Raw genomic sequence first — 27,191 nt, forward strand, 5'->3', positions numbered from 1 at the left:
AGTGGGTGATGCCATCGAGCCATCTTATCCTCTGTCATTCCCTTCTCATCCTGCTCCCAATCTTTCCCAGGATCAGGGTCTTTTCAAATGAGTCAGCTCTTCACATCAGGTGGCCAAAGTACTGGAGTTTCAGCTTCAACATCAGTTCTTTCAAAGAACACCCAGGACTGATCTCCTTCAGGATGGACTGGTTGCATCTCCTTGCAGTCCAAGGGACTCTCAAGAGTCTTCTCCAACACCAGAGTTCAAAAGCATCAATTCTTCGGCGCTCAACTTTCTTCACAGTCCAACTCTTACTACATTTTGTCAGAGAAGACTCTTGAAATGTGAGGAGAGCAAACCAGTCAATCCTAAAGGAAATCAACCCTGAATATTCCCTGGAAGGACTGATGCTGAAGCTCATGCCCTTTTTCTTCCTATAAAAACATGTTTCTAGGAACAAATTCTCCCTCCTTTTACTCTTCCTTATAAACTGTTTTCCAAAGACTCACAGCACGTAAGGTGTCACCAGGAGGAGATTCCGAGTCTTTAGAATTCAAAAGAAGAAAATACCTCCATCCTAAACACTGGAAATCCCTGCTTATTTGCGACCCTTGCAAATTCTCCTCAGAATGTCCCAGTGTCGTCATTCATTTCAAAGCTTTGTGTTGGACAAAGAACTACAGACTCCTTCCAAGCTGGAATAAGCATGCATGCTCCTTGCCGGAGTGGCTCAAGCTTGTGAACATGTGGGCAGCAGGGGCTCCTCAGGTGCTTGGCTTCATAGGAAGAGAACAGGCTGGAATGTCGGAGGGCTGATCCCAGGTCCGTCTCCACCCTTGGGTGTGTGCGTGCACACGTGTCTGCCAGTCTCAGCTGCGCCAAATCAGATCCAGGGTCTGGCTGTGTGGTGAACTGGGACTGTGACAAAGGCCTGGGGCATCTATTCATGTGACCTGATGTAAGCCTTGATATGACAGCGCCTAATACAGTGTGGGGGAAAAAGCTTTGAGGATTAAATGATATGTTCAGATTTCTGGGGCAAAGGAGGGAATTTCCTGGTTCCACCTCGAGGATGGTTCTGACACCTATAACAAGCCCTGAACACGTAGAAGTTGAAGGGGCATTGATATTAGGGTTTTTGTGAGACTTAGAAGTGGGCAACAGGGTCTTGCAACAGGCCTCCTTTACCCATCGGGCTCAACAGATATGGCACTTAGGGTGCACCATTCTTTTAGGGGGCCCATGAAAATGTCTTAACTTCTTCGAAAATCGGAAGGAAAAATGAATTCTTAGGTCTAGGCACATGTCTTAAATACATTTTGTTGTTGTTCAGTTGCTCAGTCATATCTGATTCTTTGCGACCCCATGGTGACTACAGCACACCAGGCTTCCTTGTCCTTCACATCTCCTGGGCTTTGCTCAAACTCATATCCATTGAGTCAGTGATGCCATCCAACCATCTCATCCCCTGTAGTCCCCTTCTCTTCCTGCCTTCAATATTGCCCAGCATCAGGGTCTTTTCCAGTGAAGTCAGTTCTTTGCATCAGGTGGCCAAAGTATTGGAGCTTCAGCTTCAGCATCAGTCCTTCCCATGAATATTCAGGCTTGATTTCTTTTAGGATTGACTGGTTTGATCTCCTTGCTGTCCAAGGGACTCTCAAGAGTCTTCTCCAACACCACAGTTCGAAGGCATCAAATCTTCAGTGCTCAGTCTTTTTTATTGTCCAGCTCTCACATCTGTACATGACTACTGGAAGAACCATAACTTTGACTAGATGGACCTTTGTCAGCAAAGCAATGTCTGTGCTTTTTAATATGCTATCTAGGTTTGTCATAGCTTTTCTTCCAAGGAACAAGTGTCTTTTCATTTCATGGCTGCAGTAACCATCTGCAGTGATTTTGGAGCCCAGGAAAATAAAGTCTGTCACTGTTTCCATTGTTTCCCCATCTATTTGCCATTAAGTGATGGGACTAGATGCCATGATCTTCGTTTTTTGAATGTTGAGTTTTAAGTCAGCTTTTTCACTGTCTTCTTTCACCTTCATCAAGAGGCTCTTTAATTCCTCTTAGCTTTCTACCATAATGGTGGTGTCATCTGCATATCTGAGGTCATTAATATTTCTCCTGGCAATATTGATTCCAGCTTGTGATTCATCCAGCCCAGCATACATAATACATAGTATTAATCTTTATGCCAACATAGTTGTAAAATATGGTTTTCAATGTTTTTTGTGGAGGAAAGGGTTCACAAAGGCAGGAGTGCTCAGGCCCACAGAAGTCATCAGCTGGCCCTGGTCCTGCTGATCTGAAGCCTCTGTGGAGGTGTCTGGGCAGGGCTGGTTCCTGCAGTGGTCATGAGCAGCAACAGCCTGGTGAAGGCCCTGAGCAGGCAGGCCCCTAGCAGAGGATCATGAACATGTGGGAGACCCTCGCCCTAGATTCCCCCACATAATGGAGGGAGATATTGGGAATAAGTGGGTGCGCTGGTCTTGTGGTTTCCTAGTGGAGATGGATCCCAAGGTGACCTCCTCACTGTGTACACACCAGGCCATGAGGCTTAGGAAATTCAGGTTACACTGTATGACTTCGGGGATATAATCTCTCTGAGCCTCAGCTGTGAAATGGAGATAACACCATCCAGCTCAAGGTGTTTTCGAGAAGATGGAATCAGTCAGAACACAGAGCTGTCCGCGTCTATTCAAACCTCTGCCACCTGCCCTGCTGGCTCAAGGTGGGCACATCACTGGTGAAGGCTGGTGGCTTAGACACCTTTTATTAGGTACTGTGTTCTTGAAACAACTTTCCTCGATTACTTGTTTTCTTTCTTTCCAATACTTTTAAACGTTACTTATTTATTTATTTTTAGCTGTGCTGGGTCTTCATTGTTGCGTGGGCTTTCTCTAGTTGCAACGAGTGGGGGCTACTCTCTAGCTGTGGTGTGTTGGCTTCCCATTGTGCTGGCTTCTCCTGTTGTGGCTCACAGGCTCTAGCGCACAGACTCAGTAGTTGTGGCACATGGGCTTAGCTGCCCCGCAGCATGCGGAATCTTCCCAACCAGGCATCAAACCGGTGCCTCCCGCATTAGCATGCAGGTTCTTAACCACCGGACCCCCGTGGAAACCCATACTTGGTGCTTTGAAAAAATGCTTTTTAAAAGTATTTTTTAACCAAAAAAGTTACACTTTGCTGCTGTTTCCCAATTTTTTTCTCTTGCTAAGTAAGAATAATTCTTTAAAAAGCTGCCATGCTGTACTATTGTCTGCCCTCACCATCATTTTGTAAAGAAGAGATACCTTAACACCCAAAAGTAGAAGACATAGTATCAGAATACAGAACAGTCTGTCCTAAGAAACAACAGTTGGCAACCTGACACTGACACTCTCTCTCTCTCTCACACACACACACACACACAGGACCCTCTGTTTCCTGGCACTCAGCACACTGAACCATACATGCTGACAGGCAAGAAAAGCCAGGTATGTCATCGCCTAGCTGGGCAACTGAACAAGCCAGGCACGCAAACATCATCTGCCGTTTCCTATCATCACTAATTTAATTCAGGCCTTCAGGAGGCATCTGCTCTCTGCCAGGCACTGCCCTGGGCCCTGCAGGGGATGCAGAGTGAGTAAGCATGGTCCCTGTCCTCAGAGGACAGAGACAGGAGAAGGGTAGGAAGACGCCCAGCAGATAGCAGGAAAGTCCCATTCTACCCCGGGAGCCATAGGCTGAGACCTGGAGAGGGACAAGCAGGTTTCATTAACATGTGACTTTGGAGTCCGTCTGGAAGCACAAGAAAGATGCGAAGGATACTTCCGGCTGATGGGAGTAGACCTAAGCCTTGGAGATGAGACGGCGTGATGTGCACAGGGAACGGTACTGTGCTCCAGGGTGTGCAGAGGATGACAGGTGGGAAAAGAGAGGGCGGCCTGGGTCCCACAGTGCCCTGAAGGCCACGCTCGGGGGTTTGCATTTGCATCTTGAACAGCTGGTGATTCGGCGCCGTTGCAGGTTTTCACTGCTGTTATCCAGAGCTGTCCTTTTTTGTTGTTTAGTCGCAGAGTCGTGTCTGACTCTTCACGACCCCATAGACTGCAGCACACCAGGCTTCCCTGTCCTTCACCATCTCCTGGACTTTACTCAAACTCATCCATTGAGTTGGTGATGCCATCCAGCCATCTTGTCCTCTGTCAAGCCCTTCTCCTCCTGCCTTCTATCTTTCCCAGCATCAGGGACTTTTCCGGTGAGTCAGCTCTTCGCATCAGAGCTGAAGAACGAAAAGCTGTCATTTACTGAGTGTTTACTGTGTGCCAGGCTCTCAGAGCCTCGTTTAATCTGGGAACCTCCCTATGATGTAGGAACTATGACTACTCTATCTTACAGAGGAGGAACTGAGCTTAGAGAGGTGACATGGCTTGCCCTGAAGGAGCCAAGAACCGCACGCAGGTCTGCCCCATTTCAAAGCCTAGGTTCTTAACATGCCGGCTTGAGAGGCGGAGGCTTTAGGAAGGTAATTCTAACTGCTAAAGGAAGGACAGATTTAGGGCCTGGGAGTATCAGAGGCAGAGGTGAGTGTAGGACACGGTTGCTGCAGCTTGACTCCCAGGTCACAAGGGCTGAGGTGGGGCAGCTGCAGTGGGAACAAATGGATGAAAGGTACACTGTTCTGGCAGGAAAACAGGAAGAATGCTGTGACCGCGGAGCGAACAGCGAGAGGGCAAGCTGCTGCTGCGCTTTCCAGCTGAGGGCTCTGGAAGAAACTCATGCCATTCGAGGAGATTTAAACATCAAGAGAGAGAGAGAGAGAATCTCATTAGATTTTTGAAATAAGGAAAAAACATAAGATTTCAAAGCTCCTTTCTCACAGCCCAGGAGACAGAGTGATTACCAAATGTCAAACTGGAATAACCCCCAAATCACTGATTCAGTCTATATTTTGAATCTAGCTATTTTTCTCTCTGCCTGTAGGGCATATGGGATCCTAGTTCCCTGGCCAGGGATAAAACCCACAGGCCCTACATTGGAAGTGTCCAGTCTTAACCACTGGACCACCAGGGCAGTCCCTGAATTCAGTAACTCTGATGTCAAGTCTTCTGTGCAGGTTTGGGGTAGGGGAACAATCTTCGTAGCGGCTTTAGTAAAAACAAGAACATGGTACACATGCGGGGCTCTCCAGTTTTTCTTTCAGCCCTGTGACAAATGGATGTTCTTTAAGGGGCGAGCAGGGCACTGTGGACATCCCAAGTAACAGAAAAAACTTTAACAGAACCTTCTAAAGACATGTGGGCTCTCACGAAGGAATTACAGGCAGAGGAGAAAAGTCTTCAGTGCTCAAGTTGTGTAAAATGCATACAGGACCTCACTTTCTCTCCTGGGGTATCTCGCTCCTGAGAAAGCCCTTTGAGGGGAAGCGAGAAGGAAGGAAGGATGCCAGCTCAGCGTTAATGTACGTCCCCCCCCTGTGCTGGGTCTGACCCCAGACTGCTCAAGGTTTCATGTAACCCTCACAACAACCTGACGTGGAGGCTGTTTTCATCCCATCTTGAGAGATGAAGAAACCGTGGTTCGGGGAAGAAGACGCACGGCTGGGACTGGAGCCCAGAGACTCTGGTCTCTGAAGCCCACGCTCCTTCCCACCAGCCACACCACCTCCTCCACCAGCATAATTCCCGGGACGTAACAGACTGCAGAAAGTGATGGAAGAACAGAATCTAACTGAATAATCAAATCCATGAACAACAGAGAGAAGGGCCTGCAGCCTCCACCAAATGCCACCAATCGGAATGAGCTTGTCGATTTGTATGGGCTGTGTGCCAAGTTGCTTCCGTTGTGTCCAACTCTTTGCGACCCTATCGTAGCCCACCAGGCTCCTCTGTCCATGGGATTCTCCAGGCAAGAATACTGGAGTGAGTTGTCATGCCCTCCTCCAGGGGATCTTCCTGACCCAGGGATCGAACCTGAGTCTCTTACGTCTCCTGCGTTGGCAGACAGGTTCTTTACCACTAGCGCCATCAGGAAAGAAGTGAAAGTGAAAGTCGCTCAGTCGTGTCTGACTCTTTGCGACCCCATGGACTATACAGTCCATGGAATGTCTCCAGGCCAGAATGCTGGAGTGGGTAGCCTTTCCCTTCTCCAGGGATCTTCCCATCCCAGGGATCAAACCCAGGTCTCCCGCACTGCAGATGGATTCATTACCAGCTGAGCCACAGGGAAGCCCACGTTGACTTGTACACCAATGAGCAAGCCACACAACAAAACCTAAGAGCTCCCGAGGGACCAGCTCCTGTTCTGGGCCTTACTGAGCCTACCTGAGGTGCAGCCACCAGGGCAACCAGAGTGAATGAGAATGTGTTCTCTGACGAAACCTGCTCCAAATGTGATCCAGACGTCCCAGCCTGCTCACTAGTTTTCTGTCCCACATCACAGGTGCCGCCTTGGCTCTATGAAATGCTTCTTTCAAATCACCAGAGCAAGCAAGGAAAGTTGTCCAAATGCCCTGATTTCATGTATTTTTTTTCTTCCTCAAAGGTAAGAAAAGAAACTCCATATGTCATCCTAAATAGATGACAGAAATCTGTTAGAAAAATTCAGTGCAAATATGTTTCAGTTCTCATGAAACATAAGGCGCTCCGGTGATGCCTCTACCAACCCGTCAAAATACATTCTCCATGAACAGACTCACGTCCCCAGAGAATGACTTGATGAAAGAAGGTGGCACAGAATTGTGGAAAGAAATTGGAGCACGGACCTAATAAATTAGCATGTGTAATAAACTGAGACAAGAAATGTAACAGAGATTAGAGAATGGACCTCTGGGGATGTTTGGGTTCTGAAATCATCTAGATTTTGATGGTCAAAGTTATATGTGGGAAAAAGAAAAGATTATTTTTGATGGTGATGATTGAAATGAGTATTTAAGAGTCTGCTATTTGCACATTTAGTTTAGTTACAGAGTTAAACCCACTGGTCTGTATGTCTCTCTGAGGTCATTTTCTCTTCCTTCCTGGGTGGAGTCCCCGTAGTCTAGTAACGTAGGCACCTGAGCGTGGCTGCTCCTGCTGACAATGAGAGAGGAAGGGAACGCTGGGGCCACTGCCCTTGACCAAACCTGCCCGGGCAAGTCTTCAGCAGGCAGGACTCCCTGTCCTGGCAGAGGAGGTATTCATGGTCGTCCATCTCCTTTGCTTTTTGCACACTGGCTGTTCTTCAGAAAATCAGTTCCTGATACTCACTGGAAACACGTCCCCATGGCTTTCGGTAAACAGGGTTCTGCCAGGGCACGCGCTTGGCTCTGAAGTAGCCTGGTGACACAGGAAACCACCTTCCACGTTCACTTGGAAAGGAGGTGGCACCTGGCAACCGAGGCAATCTTCATAAATATAGGATCCTCCTGCTGAAATCTTTCCAGGTTCTTCCTGTCTCACACAGAACGGAAGCCGATGTTCTCTGCACGGCCCACATGGCTGGCTTGCTCTGGCCCTCCCGTCTCCTCATCTCTCTCCTTGGCTATGTTGCCCGAGCTACTCTACATCTTTAGGCGGTTCCTTGAACTTATCAAGGTTATTTCCACCTTAAGGCCTTGCTTGTATTTGCCTGAAAAGCCCTTCCTTTAGATCTTTGCCTGACATTTTTCATCTTGTCCTTTGGGTTTCAGTGGAAAGCACAGGCAGTCAGATAAGTCAGGGCTATCCAGGACACGTCCTCCTCCCAGCTCCGTCCGTGACTGTCCTGCTGAATCTTCTCTTTGGCACTGGTCACTGTGCATATCTTCCGCTGTGTGTGTTTACATACTTATCAGCTGTCACCCCTCAACAGCAGGTAAATTCCACCAGAGCAGGGACCTTTCCTCGCCAGTCCCTACTGTATTATAGCTCTTAGAATAGTTCAACAATTATTTGTTGAACAAATGGTAAATGAATAGGGATCCAAACTCTAGAACTTGTGCTACCACTTCTCACGGGAAGTTGGCATCTTTTCCGCTAGTGTCTCCTGTACATAATGCTGGGCCTGCCAACCAGGGATGGCCATCGGATTCCTTCGTTTGGGTGAACACTAAGGACCTTCCTCTCCTGCCACATCACTTCCTCCCAAAAAGCAAGTGCACATATGTCTTAACTCTGCCTGACCAGGGGTAAGAGGTGGGTGAGTGGTAAGTATGAGATAAATCATGGGATAAGTTAAGAATTTAGACTATACTTCTGGACTATTTCATTGCATCCTTTACTAATAACTCATAAGTTTAATTACTCTGCCTTTAAAACAAAATGTACTGTCTTAATCGTTCCTCTTTCTTTTCTTTTTCTAAAAATTTCTAAGTTATTCTTTAAATTTATCAGGTGATTTTTTGAATCCTTTTAAAAAGATTTTTATTTGAATTACACTAAATGTCTATCCTCATTTTGGAAGAATTCTTCTTTGCATTGTCTTTCCTACCAGCAAACTGGTAGTTTTCTTAGAGATTTGCAGTTTTCTTGTTAAATTTTAACTTCACATTTTTTTTTTCCTATTATGGATGAATTGTTGTTTAGTTGCTAAATCGTGTCCAACTCTTTTGCGACCCCATAGGCTGTTGCCCTCCAGGCTCCTCTGTCCAGGAGAATTTCCAAGCAAGAATATTGGAGTGGGTTGCCATTTCCTTCTCCAGAGGATCTTCCCAACACAGGGATCAAACCCATGTCTCCTGCATTGGCAGGCGGATTCTTTACCACTGAGCCACCAGGGAATTTCTGTTTTATCTCCCCACCCCTCCAATCTGGTTTGAGATTCATATCTGTACATCTTAATTATGAAATGGGGTGTTCTCATGTAAACCCCAGAACCCCTTGAGCTGTACTGTGTAGTGTGCTGAATGATCTGGACTTGTGAATAGACCTTTTCTTTGAATAGGATGAATTTGTATTTTGCATTCATTTGCATCAAATTTACTATATTCTATTTTTTAAAATTGAAGTTGATTTACAATGTTGTATGAGTTTCAGGTATACAGCACAGTGCTTCAGTTAAACATATCTATCTGTCCTTTCTCGGGTTCATTATAGGCTATTACAAGATACTGAATATAGTTCCTTGTGCTATACTGTAGGTCTGGATTGTTTATCTGTTTTATATTTAGAGTGCAGAGTTGCTGTCTTCTTTTACAGGTTCTTTGTAACTCCAGTAAATGTTTGTGATCTCTGATTTTACCCTGGTGGTCCTTTATATTTCTCCACACATTTTTCTCCCATTCTATGCAATAGCTATTTCAAACCCTCTCCACAATCCTGACAACCCAATTTCACCATCCCCTCACTTTCAGAAGGCAGACTTGCCTTCTAGTTCGGGGGGCTAGAGATGTAACCAAGCAGGACTCTACGGGGAATTCCCAGGACAGACTCTCCCATGTCCTCTGCCTGCCTCTTGTTTATAGAAAGACTTTACCTTCCTAAGCCAAGCCTGAGTTCTAAAGAGTAAATTTAATACATTTAGAAGTGAGAAAATGGAGAAACAAAGGAAAACAGTCAAGCAAGACAAAATAACAGTTTAGCCATTAAACAAAGTCAAAGACATTTAGTTCCTCTCAAGGGCTATAGATAATATTCTGAGCCATGTCCTTTGAGCTGTTTTGCAGACACTGAAACCCCCGTCAGGCGGACCATATTTACTGCATGCTGACCACCATCATGAAGGCCCCAGACAGGATGGAATCAGAGGGTCAGTGGTGTTGATTCCCGATTACCTCACCACCAACCAACCAGAAGAATGTACACAAGCCGATCATGCACCCTGCAACCCTCTCCCTCACCCTGTCTTTAAAAACTTTTCCCTGAAAGCCATCGGGGAGTTCCCACCTTTTGAGCATTAGCCACCCCTACTCTTGCTTAGCGCCCTGCAATAAACATTAACTTCCCTTCACAGCCCAGTGTCGGTGGGTTGGCTTTACTGTGCACGGTCAAGTTTGCTTCAATAAGTGGGGCAAGGGGTTTGGGGAGGCTTAGAACATAAAACAAATTTTGTTCATCTTCTTAAACATCAGATTTACCCACTTACTTGTATCTGGACCATTCTGTCTTTGCTGTTCCAATGTTGATACCCCACCTGTTTTCTGGACCTCATCCCCTCCATTTTCCCAAAACTCCCTTATTGTTGGACACTTAGGTTGTTTCAAACTTTTCCTAATATAAAAGTATAACACTTGATGAACTGCATTGTGATATACCTTGGCTGCTTGCCTAGTTGTTCCTTAGGATAAATGATGGAAAATAAATTTGCTGGATCAAAGGGTATGCACACTTTGATCGCTTTGAGTTACCAAGTCACCCATGTGCTAATATGTGCTACTTTGTGTGTGTTAGCTTGCCTGGTCCTCTGAACTCTTACCAACATAAATTATCATCCTTTTTAACCATCAGTTTGTTAGGCAAGTGGCATTTCATTATTTCAGTTTGCATTTTTATTGCTGGTCTGGACAAATGCTACACTTTGCCCTGTTCATGGCTGTCTTCCCATTGCCTCAGGGTGCTTCTGCTGAATGGAAGAAATGAATGAACGTACAAACCATATGCCAAGTTCTGGGCTGGGTGTTGCACTGAATACAGTTGAGATACAGTGAAAGTTGAATCTTTTTTCATATGCTTATTGGTCATTTACCCTCTTCTTTTTTGTTGTTTTTGGTGAATTGTCTGCTTATGTAGACTGCCCTTTTATCTACTAGCATTATGAGAATATTAATTCTTGAGGGCTTAGTTCATCTTTTGCCTAGGGAGGAAGATGTTCTGCTGAAGTCCTCGTGATCCAGGAGAGAACCCAGAGGTCTCTTCCCAACCTCAAAGGCCCCTCCCACAAACATGGAGGACAGGAGTGTGGGGATGAGGGCTGCCAATGGCAACAGGGTGAGATGAAACCTCACCTGTTCAAGCACTGTGGATAAGAGCTGTAGCTCCAAGTGGTAAAGCTTCTGTTTTCCCCTGCAGCCAGTTGTTTAATAGGATCTTAGAAAAGAGGTGTTAGATTCCTCAACAGGCATAAGGCCTACCGAGATCAGTACAGCTTGTAAGACACAAGTTAGGATTGAACCTTACATTCACGTTCGCACCAACTGAAGACGGAGACACGCTTCTCAAATAACGCTACTGCGAGTGAGAGACACTGAACCCTCATGTGGATGGTGAGCAATTTTACAAGGGTGAGACACGTGTGGACAGTACTTGACTTTATGTTAACACTGTGATAGCAACAAGTGTTTCACAACACATTAAACTGCAGAGACCTACAGCTCTGGGCTTTCTCAGACAACAGTCAATCTGTCTGCTTGACCATTGACCAGGACTGTGTTTCTATGTGACTTGATACCAATTTATGAGGAGTGGCTGTGGGAAGATGTACAGAGTTGTCTCTTATTTGCAGAGAAGGGTACTCAATACTTTTTGCTCAGTACTTTGATGAGAACTGTTTCATGAAACTATGGATAGGGGAGATACCTGCTGGTCTGTGATTCCCTTGTGAACATAAAACACAATGATTCAGCTACCTGTGATAATTAATAAACAAAGACACTTAAATAATGCCTTTAAGACATTGCATGTACAGATTTGACTATAATGCAAGAATTTACTAATCTGGGTCTTCAACAAACACTCATTTTCCAAAAGTTTGACACACAGAACATCTTCTGTCATATAAATAGTGTCATAAATGACACTTATTTCAGGAAACAAAAGTGTATTTAATTCATGACATGTCTAGAGCCATGAGACTTTGGAGCCAGAAGGGACCTTGGGGGTCTCTGCTGTAAGCCTGGGAGATAAGGGATTTGTGGGAGATCCAACCCCTGCAGGTAGCCTCCAAACTCTGGCCAGGAGTTCCTGGCACTTCTTTGCATCCTTCCCTCAGGAACACAGCACCTACATATCTAGAGACAGGCGGTTCTAGGAAGAACTTTAGCCAGCCCTTTCTCCCGTAACCATTGGCATGGTCACCTGCCTAGCAGTGGAGGAGAAGCAAATGCTCATTCCTGGGCTTGAAGGATCCCAAGGTATGGAAGGTTGACCAGTGAGGTTCAATGGAACCAAGATGGCTTCAGTTAAAAACATGACCCTCTAGGAGTCCAGGTTCCTGGACTAGCCCCAAGCTTTACAAGCTGGTTCTTCAGGTAGTTAAAACTCAGATGGCAGTGATCATCCTTAACTCATCCTCAGGCCCCGAACACCCAGCCAAAGTGAGTCAACTATAGGTACCAGTTCTTTCTGCAGCCAAGGGCTGACTCCCATCCAGAAAAAGCCTATTTCTAAAATGATTCTTCTGCTGCTAGACAAGACTGTGAAGCCCTAATTTCTGCATGAGTTGTCATACTAAGGACACTGACCTGCCGCTGATGTCCCTGTGTTGATGGGAATATGCACATTATTCTGCTATGGACTCCAGATTGCAGAATCCGCGGTAGAGGCAGGAGGGACGTGAAGTCTGGATGAGGCTCTGTCTGTGTGAGGGATCCTCCGGGTCAGGCAGAGGCTGCTAGCAGTCAGCTAGGCTTTTAGGTTTCCCCACTGCTCAGTCACAAACACTGCAGTGAGTGTTTGTGATCTGGGGGCTCCATGTGATCTCTGGTTTGGTTACTGTCTCAGTCTGGTTTCCCCAGAAGCAGACCCCAAGGCATGGCTTCGAGTGCTTGGAGTTTATTTGAGAAGTGGTCCCAGGAACCAGTGGAGGAGTGGAGAAGAGAGGCTGGGAAGGGGAGACAGCCTGCTCGAGCTGGTCCTCGCTGCGGGTGCCCAGAGCAAGATCTACTGGGGAAGTCGGGGCGTCAGTGGGCAGCATACATCCCAGGGTCATTGCCCCCGCAGAGGCAGAGGAGCTGGAGGATTTATATTGTTCCTATCAGTCACCGGATAGGGCTCTTCTCGGGGAGGGGAGCACTGCCTAGACTGTGCTTCTAGACCAGCGTCTAGAGTCTAGACACTCCCAGCCTGCCTTCTGCACAGGAAGGGGCGCACCTGCTGTGTCAGGGACCCCTGGGCAGGTGGACCTTGGGCCAATGTGCAGCAGCACGGTAAAGAGAAAAGAAGCACTAACAGCTTCTGGAACAGTCTCTTTAGCCCAGATCCACTCCCCAACCAAGGTGTGTGTGTGTCTGCATGTGTGCACTGGACAGATAGTTGTGATCCTATTACAAGGGAAGTTTACTCTGATCCTGAAGGTGGGAACCTGGGAGGTTCTGGTGCAGTATTTTCCCCATCCCATTCTTCAGAGCATGACAAAGCACCGCATGTGGTTAGGACTCTGGCTTGACACTGCACGCACGGATGGGAAACAGGCACTAACCTCTTCCTTCAGTGCTGGCACAGGGGTGTTACTTCACAACAGTGACGTTTCTTTTCCTTGAGGTTGTTAAGGGGGCTCTGAGGTTATTACTATTTGCTGGGCTCTGGCTTTGTGTTACCCCTATGCTGTAAAATTCAGTTGTCTCAACTCTATAAGGGGGCATGGTTATACCCATTGTACAGATGAGGCCAATGTGCATTTGCCCAATCAACCATGAAGACCCAGACAGGGTCCTAGGGATAGATATAAAAACAAGGTGCATATGGGCTTGTTGACATGCTGGGAGCAAGTTCAAGGGCCACAGGGCAGCTCCAGCCTCTGAGTGGAGAAAGGACTGGAGGGGCCAGAGGGGGCAGCTAGGAGGGAGGTGTAGTGAGCAGACAAGAAAAGGCCTGGACTTAGAATCAAAGTCCAGAGTTTGCAAACTGCATGGTTGTGTTTCACATTCTGTCTCACCCTGAAGCCTATCTCTATACCCTTCTGATTCTAAACAACCTTCCATAGATGGACCTCTATTTCTGTTTTCCTTTAATCAGAGTAACCCATTCTTGATGGAGAAAGATATATTAATTTTCTCTTTTGGTTTGCTATCTGTGTTTTTATATACACTGATTCATGGTTGATGGTGGGAAAGACTTTAACTTTGGGAAACTGGCACATTTGGGAGTTTGGATAAAAGCGACGCCCCTAATTTCCTACTCAGTGAGGGCACAGGGCAGGGTGGAGGCAGGAAGGGTCAAAGTGCCCAGGACTTTCCTCCATTTCCTGCTCACATTCTGCCCAGGAGAGCCCAGTACAGATGGGTGGCTGTGCCTCCAGGAGGTGAGGCTCGCAGGTGAGTGGGGGTTGAATGTGCCAGACTCATCCCAGCCTAGCACCCCACTGGCACAGCGTGAGTTGGGACCACCAGGCAGCAGAGTCAGTAGGCTGTGGGGCCATCGTAAGAAATAACACACTATGCTTCAGTTGCCATCTGGCTCTCAGCCCTAGCAGACAAAATGTGACTGTAATGGGGCATCGGATCAAGCAGCAGGGAGGATCAAAGCTCATAACCGTAGAGGAGGCAAGGGGTTGGAGCTTGCATCCCAGGGAAGGGCTGCCTGTGAAGGCCAGAATCTGCTCTTCACCAACAGACATGCCGGGGAAAGAGGGATACTCCATCCCCAGGCTCAGGACGTGGTTGGTTTATGAGGGAGGATTCAGTGGTTATGGAGGATGGGCTGGGAATGAGTGAAAGGCAGAGTGTGAGGTGTTGGAAGGTTCAGGGGCTCAGTCATGATAGTGCAGACTGCTCTATGGTGGTCCCTCCTGGGCTGGCCAGCCCCTTGCTTAGCACCCCAGCATGGCTGCTGAGCAGATGAAGGGGGCTCATGGACTATATATATGGGTTACCCGCAGTCATTAGCTTAGAGAGCCTGCTCTCAGAATAGGGAAAAAAATGGATCCTAAGTACAAAGAATTCAAGATATTACCAGACAAGATCTAATCCGAGTTTCAGAAGCAGCAGCCTATAGAGGAAGGAGCCAAGAGGTTTGTGATGCAGCCTCTGAAACTTACTAGCTGTGGGCCTCGAGTGGGGACCTCCACGACTAGTCTCAGTTACTTCCTCTGCAGCACGGGGCTGTGTCTGCCTCCAAGGTTTTACACTAAATGAACTAACACACGCAGAGCACCAGACGCAGAGGAGACAAATGCTGAACAAATGCTGGCTTCTCCCCTTCCACCGGAGGCAGCGGGGCTCACGTCTAGGGTGGACGTACTTAGGGAGGAGCTGTAGGGGGAACCCAGGCATGTCAGGGAGGATGGCGGGAGAGAGGCTGGGATCCCCTTCTGCCAGAGGTAGGGTCTATTTTCTATGGTTTTCACACCACATCCCTTGGAACTCAGTGGCCTACTTGGGCTTGGAAGGAATAGAGGACGGTGGGACTGAAGATCAAGTGATTGGGGTTTTGGGGACCCTCGGAGCAGCAGCGTTTGTATCTGATTAGAACCCTGGGATTCCATATAAGGTTTGTTTGGGAAAGGTTCTAACTAAGTCAAGCCCAGATCTGAAAACTGCAGAGATAATGACCTAGAAGGCAACTTTCAGTGCAAAGATGAGACGAAGTTTTATCACTGGCTAAAAGAGGGCTGGCTAGATGCCCTCAATCCACAGGAAACATTCCTCGTGGGGAGGGTGGTGTGAAATAACACAGCTCTTACCAGTAAGAGAGACTATGGGTACTACATTACAGACTCGAAAGGCAAGGGCTGTCTTGATGAAAGATGGGATATGAGAGGTCTTGGGAGATATCCAAGGACACGCAGGGCTGTTTTCCTGATTGAATAACTCTGCATTAATCAAGTTTTCCTGGGCTCTCCCAAGTGCACAGGGATGGACATTTTAGAGAGTGCTGTTTGGGGTCTCAGCACATCTCAGCACAAATACAGAGCCCCGCCCCAGCGGCAAGAGACCAGGCAGAGACAGGGCGGTCTGCTGTGACTTCACAGCCCTTACCTTCTTCAGCTCTTCCTGGACACTCTGGCTGTTGTCTTCAGAGGACAGACTTTCCTTCTGGTTCTCAGACTCGGTCTTGGGCTCGGATTCCTGATCCTCCCCAGAAGAAGTCTCCTTCTCACTCATTTTCATTGCTAGCTCGTACAGCCTGTTCCTCCGTTTCTCTTCTGCAGTGTCTGTGCTGGCCCGGGGGTGCCGAGCCTCACTGCTGATGTCAGTCTCTGATAAATCACCTGACACCTGAAGGAAAGCCAGAATCATGAGCTGAAGACCCTTCTGCTACAGCCATGCTGTTCCCGATAATCTCCGGGTAAAGGTCAGTCCTTTACATCAGGCTTCCCTGATGGCTCAGCGGATAAAGAATCTGCCTGCAAGGCAGGAGACGTAGGAAACGTGGGTTCAGTCCCTGAGTTGGGAAGATCCCCTGGAAAAAGAAATGACAACCCACTCCAGTATTCTTGCCTGGAAAATCACATGAACAGAGGAGACTTGTGGGCTCCTGTCCATGGGGTTGCAAGAGTCAGGCATGATTTAGCTACTAAACCACCAAAGGTCAATGAAAATGAAGGTAAACTAAACCAGGAAAATGAGGCTCTTACTTGATCTGCTTTCCCTATGGATGGGCTTTTACTTTTTATTCTTACTTTCTCAAACATATGCATCTTAATACTTTGTTAAAGCTTTAGGCAGAACCAATGCAATACTGTAAAGCAATTATCCTTCAATTAAAAAAAAAAAAACTTTAGGCAGGTGAGCATCTTAGTCAGAAAAGTGAATTCAGTGTTTTTCATTTGCAGAATACTTATCCAGTGGCTACTAAGGGCAACACTGTGCTGGTACTGAGGATGCAAGTCTGAGCAGACCACCACCAGCTCCCAGTGGAGGAGACACTAAAACCCTGCTAAGTGCAGAGAGGCAGGGGTGGGGGCGGAGGCTCTGACAGCCCTGCTAAGGGCACCGGATGGGAGGGCTGGGGGTTAGGGAAGGCTGGAAGTGGAAGTGGTGTTTCAGTTGAGATTCAAAGTGCAGCAGTTACCCAGCTAAAAGGGAGAGAGGAAGGAACCTATTCCAGGCAGATCACAAAGATTTTGAGATGGTGTGAGGTTCTTGTGCATCTGTAAGGAATACTATGCCACCTTCCCTTGATAGTCACACAATTACATCTCTGGCTCCTACCATCTCCTGGAGCTTCCTCTGTGAGTAGAGCCCTGACCGGGCCTGGGGAACTCCAGGAAGACCTGGAAATCATTAAGCCTCACTCTATTATTCACCTCATGTTGGACAGATGTGTATGGAATTTTAACAAGATAACCCTCAGCGTACCATCAGGGTCCACTGCACACAATATTAGCTTTTGAATTTCCTCTGAGTTTTTCTGTCCATTTAAAAGGCTTGGTCTTTCATGACTTTTATTCTTTCTTGAAGAACTCCCAAAGAACAAAGAGAAAATGTATTAATTCTGTAAATAAAACTCCTTCCATCTTGCAATTATTATCTGGGTTCATTGGACCCTTTTATAAATCTAAGACACATGAAGAGATTTTTATGATCTCATTTTCCTTATCTTTGGAAATATTTTGCTGTTTTATCATCCTGGGAATTATCTTTCATCATTACTCATCAAATACTTCCAATTATGCTAAAAAAGAGACTAGAATAACAAAAGAGAAAAATGGAATTACTTAGAAGGATGATTCAACATGGAAATAAATCATCACCATTTTGAGTCTGCTTTTAGCTCACTGTATACAGTTGGGAATTCAAAATTTTTCATAATGGCAAAGGAAAATAACTGAGAGAACAACATTTCACAATTATTAGATGACTCAGAGGATGAAGTTGGAGAGCAGCTCCACAGACTGTAACGATGATGGACGAAATTGGTTGTCTAAGTAAAATCTCAGACTAAGAGTCTTCAGATGACAGTGTCCTAAGTGAATTTTCTCAAACCCAAGAATCAATAAGTAAACAAAGAATCGATGAGTAAACAAAGAAAAACTGAGTAAACAATGTATCTATCAGGATAAGAGAAAAGATGGTATTTTCATTCAGTTCCTCATTCGACAGGAACAGCTTCATCACACAACATTTCGAAACAAGAATGTGGACCATCCTGTTCTGCTAAAATGGTGTGGCAGATTCTTTATGAAGTTCATGTATCAAATTTGCTTGATTCAGTTTATAATTGGGCAAATGCTTAAGGGAGCTGTTTATATAAAGGCAATTAAAAGGAGACAGATGATAGAAGTGGAAAAAAAAAATCACCGGACTGATAAACAGGGTCCTTTGGATGATGATTTTTTTTTTTCTGGGCCTGAATAAGAATCAGTGGTGAGGACCTCATGAGAGGTGGCTGATGCCCCCAGCACACTTGAGAAGGAGGAATCCTATGGTCTTAGGACTTGGGGGGAGCTCCACGGGAAGAACGGTCTCTGAGCAGGTTCTTGAGAGATGAGGAGCATTTTAATGTGTTGACATGGGATAGGCATTGTTGATGAGGAAGCAGCAGGATGGTTAAGACCCAGGGTGCATGAAGCTGCTCGGCACAGTTAGAGGAATAAGGCTCAGAGGTGGAGAGCATGGGGAGCTTCGGGGTGGAGCAAACAGGCCCAGGTCAGACTGCAGAGGAGTAAGCGTCTGCCAGGTGGCGCTAGTGGTAAAGAACCCACCTGCCAATGCAGGAGACGTAAGAGATGAGGGCTTGATCCCTGGGTTGGGAAGATCCCCTGGAGGAGGGCATGGCAACCCACTCCAGTATTCTTGCCTGGAGAATCCATGGACAGAAGAGCCTGGTGGGCTTCAGTCCATGGGCTCGCAGAGTCGGACACCAGTGAAGCGACCTAGCGCCGCACAGCAGGCGTCTGTCTAAGGAGTGAGCTTTACCTGTCAAGTGTCTCCCGGCTCCTGCGTCTCCCCAGGCTGCCGGGTGGCACCGAGGGCCCTCAGAAGCTGGCTCATGGAAGACCTTGGGTGTTCCTGGAAGGTGAGCACGCAGGAGCTCCCTAGAGCAGAAATGAGGTAGCTGCCCAGGAGCTGCACGACAGGGTGGAAGCGGATGAAAGTGAGAGCCGAGGTGGGGCCTGAGGCAGAGATCCAGGGTTCTAACTGAGCACACAAGGGCAGAGCCTTAGACACTGGCGGGATGCCCAGGCTGGGGGCCGTGCAGAGGATGACTTGATGAACAGGGGCCCTATCACTGAGAGACCTGCAGGGACCAGAACACTGCTCGCTTCTCAGAGGACACCAGAAGGCCCCTCACAACCCACGACGGTGAAGGTGGAGAAAGTGGCGGGGTTGGATGACTGGTTATTTACTTTAAAAATATAGTTTTAAACAGAAAGTTGATTAAATTGCAAGCGGCTAAGTGTCTGTTGGATTGGCTGGTTTTACATTCCTGGCTCTTCAGAGTGGGGAGACTGATGAGGAAATTTAAGGCAGTTACAGAAGAACAAAAAGTTACCCTTTCTTTGCACATTTATATTTAGTGTGTGGAGTGCATGCTCAGTTGTGTCTGACTCTTTGTGACCTCATGCTCTGTAGCCCACCAGGCTCCTCCGTCCGTGGGATTCTCCAGGCAAGAATACTGGAGTGGGTAGCCATTCTCTTCTCCAGGGGATCTTCCTGACTCGGGATCAAACCTGAGGATCCTGCATTGACAGGTCGATTCTTTACCACTGAACCACCTAAGAAGCCCCTAATGTGGCTGCTGCTGCTGCTGCTAAGTCACTTCAGTTGTGTCCGACTCTGTGCGACCACATAGACGGCAGCCCACCAGGCTCCCCCGTCCCTGGGATTCTCCAGGCAAGAACACTGGAGTGGGTTCCCATTTCCTTCTCCAATGCATGAAAGTGAAAAGTAAAACTGAAGTCGCTCAGTTGTGTCCGACTCTTCGTGACCCCATGGACTGCAGCCCACCAGGCTCCTCCATCCGTGGGATTTTCCAGGCAAGAGTACTGGAGTGGGGTGCCATTGCCTTCTCCGCCTAATGTGGAGATTCTGGCTAAATAAGGATGATGTTATTGTTGTTCAGTTGCTAAGTCATGTCTGACTCTTTTCGACCTCATGGACTATAGCATGCCAGGTTCCTCTGTCCTCCACTATCTCCGGAGTTGGCTCAAATTTATGTCCATTGAGTTGGTGATGTTATCTAATCTCCTGCCACCCCCTTCTCCTTTTACCATCCGTCTTCCCTTGCATCAAGGTCTTTTCCAGTGAGTTGGCTCTTCACGTTAAGTGTCCAAAGTATCAGAGCTTCAGCTTCAGCATCAGTCCTTCCAATAAATATTTGGGGTTGATTTCCTTTAATATTTGATCACTGGTTTGATCTCCTTGCAGTCCAAGGGAGTCTCAAGAGTCTTGTTCAGCACCACAATTTAAAAGCATCAATTCTTCAGTGCTCAGCCCTCTTTATGGTCCAACTCTCACTTTCGTACATGACTACTGGGAAAACCATAGCTTTGACTATATGGAACTTTGTTGGCAAAGTGATGTCTCTGCTTTTTAATATGCTGTCTAGGTTTGTCATAGCTTTTCTTCCAAGGAGAAAGTGTCTTTTAATTTCGTGGCTGCAGTCACTGTCTCCAGTGATTTTGGAGCCCAAGAACATAAAATCTGTCACTGCTTCCATTTTTTCCCCTTCTGTTTGCCATGAAGTGATGGGACTAGATGCTATGATCTTAGTGTTTTGAATGTTGAGTTTCAAGCCATCTTTTCACTCTCCTCTTTCACCGTCATCAAGAGGCTCTTTAGTTCGCCTTCACGTTCTGCCATTAGATGGTATCATCTTCATATCTGAGATTATTGATATTTCTCCTGGAAATCTTGATTCCAGCTTATGATTCATCCGGCCTGGCATTTCCCATGATGTTCTCTGCATACAAGTTAAATAAGCAGAGTGACAATATACAGCCTTGTTGTACTCCTTTCCCAATTTTGAACAAGTCAGTTGTCCTATGTCTGCTTCTAACTCTTGCTTCTTGACCTGCATACAGGTTTCTCAGGAAACAGGAAAGGTGGTCTGGTACTCTCATCTCTTTAAGAATTCTCCAGTTTGTTGTGATCCACACAGTCAAAGTATAGTCAATGAAGCAGAAGTAGATGTTTTTCTGGAACTCCCTTGCTTTCTCTATTGTCTGATGAAGGTTTGCAATTTGATCTCTGGTTCCTCTGCCTCTTCCAAACCCAGCTTGTTTGTCTAGAAGTTCTTGGTTCATGTACTAAGCCTAGCTTGAAAGATTTTGAGCATTACCATGCTAGCATGTGACATGAGGGCAATTGTATGGTAAAATTTTAAATACCTGATGACAGAATACTCGTTAAGATAAACTAGCATATCTTCTTAACCAAGAAAACCACTTTCTGTGGTCTGCAAGTTCTTTATACTAATCTTTAAATTTTGGTTTTTGTTTCACTGATACCCTAAAAAAAGCACATTGTGGATTACCGGGGCAGCCACCTTACCATTGAGTGCTGCTAGGGGGTTGCCATTCCTTTGTTTGATTTATGCTTCTGGTGGTGCTAACAGGTCTCTTACATTGACAGTATTTAAGTTTTAATGCAGCCATTCTCAAACCAGATACCCTGTGAAAATTCTTGGGTGATCCATGAATTCTCAAGATTGAGAAACACAGCTGCTGCTGCTAAGGCGCTTCAGTCGTGTCTGACTCTGTGCGACCCCATAGACGGCAGCCCACCAGGCTCCTCTGTCCCTGGGATTCTCCAGGCAACAACACTGGAGTGGGTTGCCATTTCCTTCTCCAGAGAAACACAGAGGTGGACATAAATGGAGGTGATGGGTATGTGAAGGGTGGAGGAAGGAACTGGAGGGTTCCTGTGGCTGAGCACGGCCGTGTGGTATGGGTGAACACTGCTCTGGGTGCTGCACACACAGAATCTCATTCAAGAGGTCCTGTCGTTCCCTCTGTATCCCTGAGGACACTAACATTGAGTAGGCTGTCCAAGGTCATGTGGCTAGAGAGTGGCTGAGCTGAAGATGGCCTGACCCTAAAGGCCAAGCTCTTTGCATTCTTCCAAGATAAAGCTAGAAGCTCCACACTAAACCACACTCCTTGGAAGGAGATCAGATTGCAGAACCACAGAACTGGGGAAGAATCCAAGATGCAAAGGATTTAACCTCTTGTTTCATAAGGGGAAATTTTAAAGGAGTGAGGAGATCCTTTTTCTAGCGGCACTCTGGTGATGGGTACTCTCAGATTTTCTCAGTCCCCCTTCCCTTCAGTCAGCCTAGTGGTCTGTCTTTATAGACCTTGGAACCCTGCCTGCTTTAGTTCAAAGCAGTTTTTCTCCACCTCAGCCTCATCACCACCATCATCCAGATTCTCCGCACGTTTTAAGGGAGGAAAGTCAATGTCTTCCAGGCTGGACAACCCCAGTCCTAGCATCACTTTCCCAGAGCTTGCCTTTCAACTGCCAGGTCACTCGAGGTGGGGCGGTGGGAGCCTCTGGGTCTCCTCCATCTTCTTCAAAGGAGCCCCGCTAAAGGATTACGCTCAGATGTCATACGTCAGCCTTCACTGAGTATACCTGGGTGTCCTGGTGGCCCTCGTCAGCTCTGGTGATGAAAGATTCTGAACCTGACCTAAAAATCAGAATTTTGGCAGCTTGCTTTTAGATATTATTTCAGTCAACTACAGAGAAAAGCCCCAACAGGCTAACCAACCCTAGAGACTCTTTACACAGCAAATGGCCATGGTTCTACTTGCAAATCCCTTGGCATACAGAGTGATCCCGAATTTGAGAAGAGCAGAAAGAGCCTGGGGCTGGCTGACTCCACCTATGTCCCGTTTCTTCTGCGGGCCTGGGAAAGCTCTGTCTCTGGTGCCTTAAGGTGGAGGTTTGTCCTCTCCCGATGTATTGATGTTAGCCCCAAACTAGATTTATTCACATGGTGTACTCTGGTGAATAAGGCATTTTTTAAAATAACTGGTGTGATAAGAACAGTCATACCTACAAAAATATACGTCAAATGCTTGGTCAGCTTAACAGGGTGGAAATGGGAAGGTGGAACCTGAAATTTTATCAGACTTAATACTGAAATACATCTGCCTGCCTCGAGGAGCATTCCTCCCTGTGCAAGGGTCTCAGCTGGGCCAGTGGAGCCGCACGGAAGGGACGTGTGAGGCCCGGGCCTTGGGGACCAGTCTGATGAAGGGGGTTATGGGAGCTCAGCACCTGGATGTCCGCTGGAAGGCTCAGTTTCATCCTTTATAGTTACAGGTCGGTTGTCCTGGTGTGATTCCCAAGCTGGTCTCTGAGTCCTCCGTATTATAAAATTGATTTAAAAATAAACAAGAAAAGTGAAAGTGTTAGTCGTCCAGTCTTCTCTGTCTCTTTGTGACCCCATGGATTGAACAGCCCACCAGGCTCCTCTGTCCTTGGGATTCTCCAGGCAAGAATACTGGAGTGGGTCGTCATTTCCTCCTCCAGGAGATTTTTCTGATGTGGGGATTGAACCTGGGTCTCCTGCATTACAGGCGGATTCTTTACCGTCGGAGGCACAGGAAACCTCAGTTAAATCTGGGGCCCAGACCCCTCTTCCAGAGCCCAGGTCCCTCTGACGGGTGGGCTGTGCCCCCGGCCTGTTCCCCTTTGGAATCTCCCGTCTGGCAGAATTAACTACGCCATTTGTTGAAACAGCAACCATTTGCTCCCTGGAATTATGGTAATCTGTACAAGATACGCAGAAAACCATTAGCCTGGACTTCTCAGGTCAGTATTTACATGAGGAATAGGCATTTAAGTCACAGTTATTTTATACTGACTGCAGTTGGCCTGTCACTTTGTGGAAGCATCTTTTAGGAAGGAAGAAGCATTAACAGTGAACTTCATCTTTTTTTTTTTTCCTGTCTCTGACTCAGCATTGGAGCTGGGTGTAGATTCAGTCACATGGTCCTTGGATTTTGATAGTGATTCAGTACCTGGACAGTAATGCCAGCATGAGGGTCAGAATCTTGGAAGGGGCACAGAGAGGCTCCTAAAGAATCATGTGCTGAACTTCAGGTCAGGGGCTGGGATAGTGGGGCTGAGGGCTGTTCCCGATCCCCTTCTTTTCATTGCTAACGACCTGCTACCTGCTGTGAGTGGGCTGGATTCCAGTCCCTGCTGTATTGCTGTTGCTTAGTCACTCATCACGTCTGACTCTTTGCGATCCCATAGACTACAGCCCTCCAGGCTCCTCTGTCCATGGAATTCTCCAGGCGAGAACACTGGAGTGGGTTGCCATGCCCTCCTCCAGGGGATCTTCCCGACCCAGGGATAGAACCCATGTTTCCTGCATTGGCAGGCAGATTCTTTACCACTGAGCCACCTGGGAAGCAGTCCCTGCTCTAGAGAGAGCTCAACATTTCCCTCACGGGGTGAGCACGCCTTTACTGCCACAAGTAAGTAAAGGCTTTAACTGACAGGTAGCCCTGATGTTTAATATCTGCCCAAAGTAGGGCCACAATTTAACTACAGTGAAACGAAAGTCATCATTTTTGGTGCGTCCATCCTAAGTCCCTTCAGTCATGTCCGACTCTTTGGGACCGCATGGACTGTAGCCCACCAGGCTCCTCTGTCCATGGATTCTCCAGGCAAGAGTACTGGAGTGGGCTGTCATTTCCTTAATATCCAACAGAGTCCTGGTTAAAAATGTAAAGCTCTGAGCACTTGTGTTCATGCACATTTCTCTCCCCACTAGGGAGAAAACTTAGTAATTCATCAGGGCCTATGACGCAAGAATGTTAAAGAAAAACTGTTATACACAGTAAATATCTCATTGCTTTCTAGGCTTGTTCTCTGCAACCAGCTAGTCATGGAGGCACCCAGAAATTCTAACAAGGGGAATCACTTGACAGGTCATTGTCTAAGATTTTTCTTCTCTGCAGCGGGTATTTGATCATATGTGCTCTGAACTGTTTCCAAGTTACGATCTGTACTTGCGGAGGCTGATGTGGAGGTGGGAGGGAGAGGCATGAGGAACTGGCAGCCTTGTCTCAGAGCAGTTCTTTAAGTTTTCATGTAAAGGAAGGTTCCGTGCTAACAAGCTATGAAAATCAGCGGTGAAGAATTGGGGTGGAGAAGTGGGGACTCTCACCCTTTAATCTGTGCATTGGAGGAAATTCAGATACAATTTGAATTAGACTGAAGGGCTTGCTTGGGAGTGTTCTCTTAACACACCTCAGAGGTAGGAGGAGCTGTTCACAGGTGTGGGGGGTGTTGTCACTCCACAACCAACAATGCATGGTCTTGCAAGACGTCTCAGAGTGCCTCTCTTTGAATTCAGAGCTGTAGAGCATTCATGAACCAGGACTTGGGGGAGGCAGCCATCCACTCCTTGACAGATCCCCCAACCCGATCCAGGAGCAGCTCGGACCAGCAGAGGTCAGGTTATTTTGGGCCCTCATAGACCTGAGCTGACTGAGCTGTCCTTAGAGTGATATACTGGCCCACACTGAGTGACTCTGTGAGAAGCAGCCTCCAAAGTGCGTGTTGATTTGAAGCAGTTTATGGGGAGGGTGCTGTATCCTATGTTCTCTCCATAAGGAACCGTGGGATAAATTGCTCTGGGATCTCAGCTCCCGGAGCAGCATCTTTTAAGGAATGGATTTATGATTCTAACATGGCTTCCATGGCTCAGAAAACTGCTCGTAGTCTCCTGCAGATATAAGTTTAATTATTCAATAACGATTTGACGACAAATAACAACGTTCGATCTTACCTCATGCTGTGTGTGTGCTGTGCTTAGTCGTGTCTGACTCTTTTGTGACCCTTTGGACTATAGCCTGCCAGGCTCCTCTGGGATTTTTCAGGCAAAAATACTGGAGTGGGCTGACATGTTGTGACATTCCAACATGGCACTTCCATGTTGGAGTCTTCCCAACCCAAGGATCAAACCCGCGTTTCTTGAGTCTCCTGCAGTGCAGGCAGATTCTTTACCACTGAGTCACCGGAGAAGCACTTCTTACCTCTCGTTATCCCCCAAAGTAAAGTACAGATGGACTAAAGAGCTAAATGTAAAATATAAAACTATAAAGTATTAGAAAAAAAAACAGGAAAACATTCTTAAAACCTTGGAGATTTAAAACTTTCTCAACCAAGACACAAAGTTTAAAGGAAATGAAAATAACTGATTATTAGTAACAAAATGTTTTGCATGTAAAATATACTTAAAGTTAAGGAGAAAGTGATAGACAAGGGGAGAGTATTTTCAGTGTGTGACCATCAAAGAACTAAGATCTACCGTGTAATTAGAAAATAAAACTAATTTCTAAAAACCAAGAAGAAAAAGTCTGAAAAAATAATAGAAGAAACATACAAATGTGTCTTTCACAGAAGAAAAAAATGCAAATAGCTGTAAATATAGGAAAAAATATTCAATTTCAGTAGTAACTATGTCAACTAAAAAGAAATATAATTTTTTTTCCTCACATAAAGTTGGCAACAATGTAACAGACTGACACCACCAAGTATTGTTGACAGTATGAGAAAATGCGCTCCACGGCGCGAGGCTGTGCAGACTGCTGTGAGGTTTGGAGAGTTTAATTCGGGGAGTACTCATTAAAATTAAAGATCCATTTATGCCTCAAGTCAGCAAGTCTGCTCCTGTCCTTGTATAAAGAGGTTTGCACACTGGTACTTTCTGCGGTATTGTTGAAAACACCAAACACTGAAAAAGTCTTGAATATCCATCATTATAGGAACTATTGATTGTGGATTCCTCCCCTCCTTGGAACACTGGGGAACTGAGGGGGTCGGGTGGGATGTTCGGAGCAACACTGGTAAAGTTCTTTTATCATCAGCATGACTTAGAATTGTCTGTGCCTGGTGCAAGGTGATAATAAAAAGGCGGACTTGGATTCGATTTATTGTTGTTTTAAAATTCTCATCAGGCAATGCTTCCATATTGCTTGCGTCCTGGACAAATTGCTCCCACTCCCACACTCCCCCCTGGGGACCCCTGGGATGCAGAGAGCTGTGTGCTCTGACCTCTCCACCACTTACTGTTAGGAAGAAGGGGTGGAAGAATAGAGGGAGCAGGATGCCAATTTTGCTGAAACACAGATACATTTACAGAATAATATTTCTAAATGTGCTATACATACGTGACGCACAAACACAACTGTAGGCATGCGGTGGGAGACAGCAGGGATGTAGGGTTGTGGTCAAGGCAGACTGTATCTGTGGTGGTGGTTTAGTCACTAAGTTGTGTCCGACTCTTGGAACCCCATGTACTATAGCCTGCCAGACTCCTGGGTCCATGGGATTTTCCAGGCAAGATTACTGGAGTGGTTTGCCATTTCCTTCTCCAGGGGATCCTCCCAACCCAGGGATCGAACCCTAGTCTCCTGCACTGCAGGCAGATTTTTTATCGACTGAGCTACCAGGGAAGCCTGACTATATCTGTATGTTTTAATAACGT

At 46.6% G+C, this 27,191-nt stretch overlaps 1 protein-coding gene across 6 annotated transcripts in view; it reads right to left on the reverse strand.

Annotated features, from left to right (window-relative positions):
- The window catches only part of LOC122425065 (myosin VIIA and Rab interacting protein), a 217,642-nt gene that overhangs the window by 25,946 nt on the left and 164,505 nt on the right, over positions 1 to 27,191 (reverse strand). For all 6 annotated transcript variants that reach the window (XM_043443378.1, XM_043443380.1, XM_043443379.1 and 3 more), the window contains one exon: positions 15,773 to 16,012. In XM_043443378.1, the coding sequence (XP_043299313.1) occupies positions 15,773 to 16,012 (240 nt within the window). The remainder of the gene's footprint in view (positions 1 to 15,772; positions 16,013 to 27,191) is intronic.

This window comes from Cervus canadensis, chromosome 22 (assembly GCF_019320065.1).
Source record: "Cervus canadensis isolate Bull #8, Minnesota chromosome 22, ASM1932006v1, whole genome shotgun sequence".
Classification (NCBI taxonomy): Eukaryota; Metazoa; Chordata; class Mammalia; order Artiodactyla; family Cervidae; genus Cervus; species Cervus canadensis.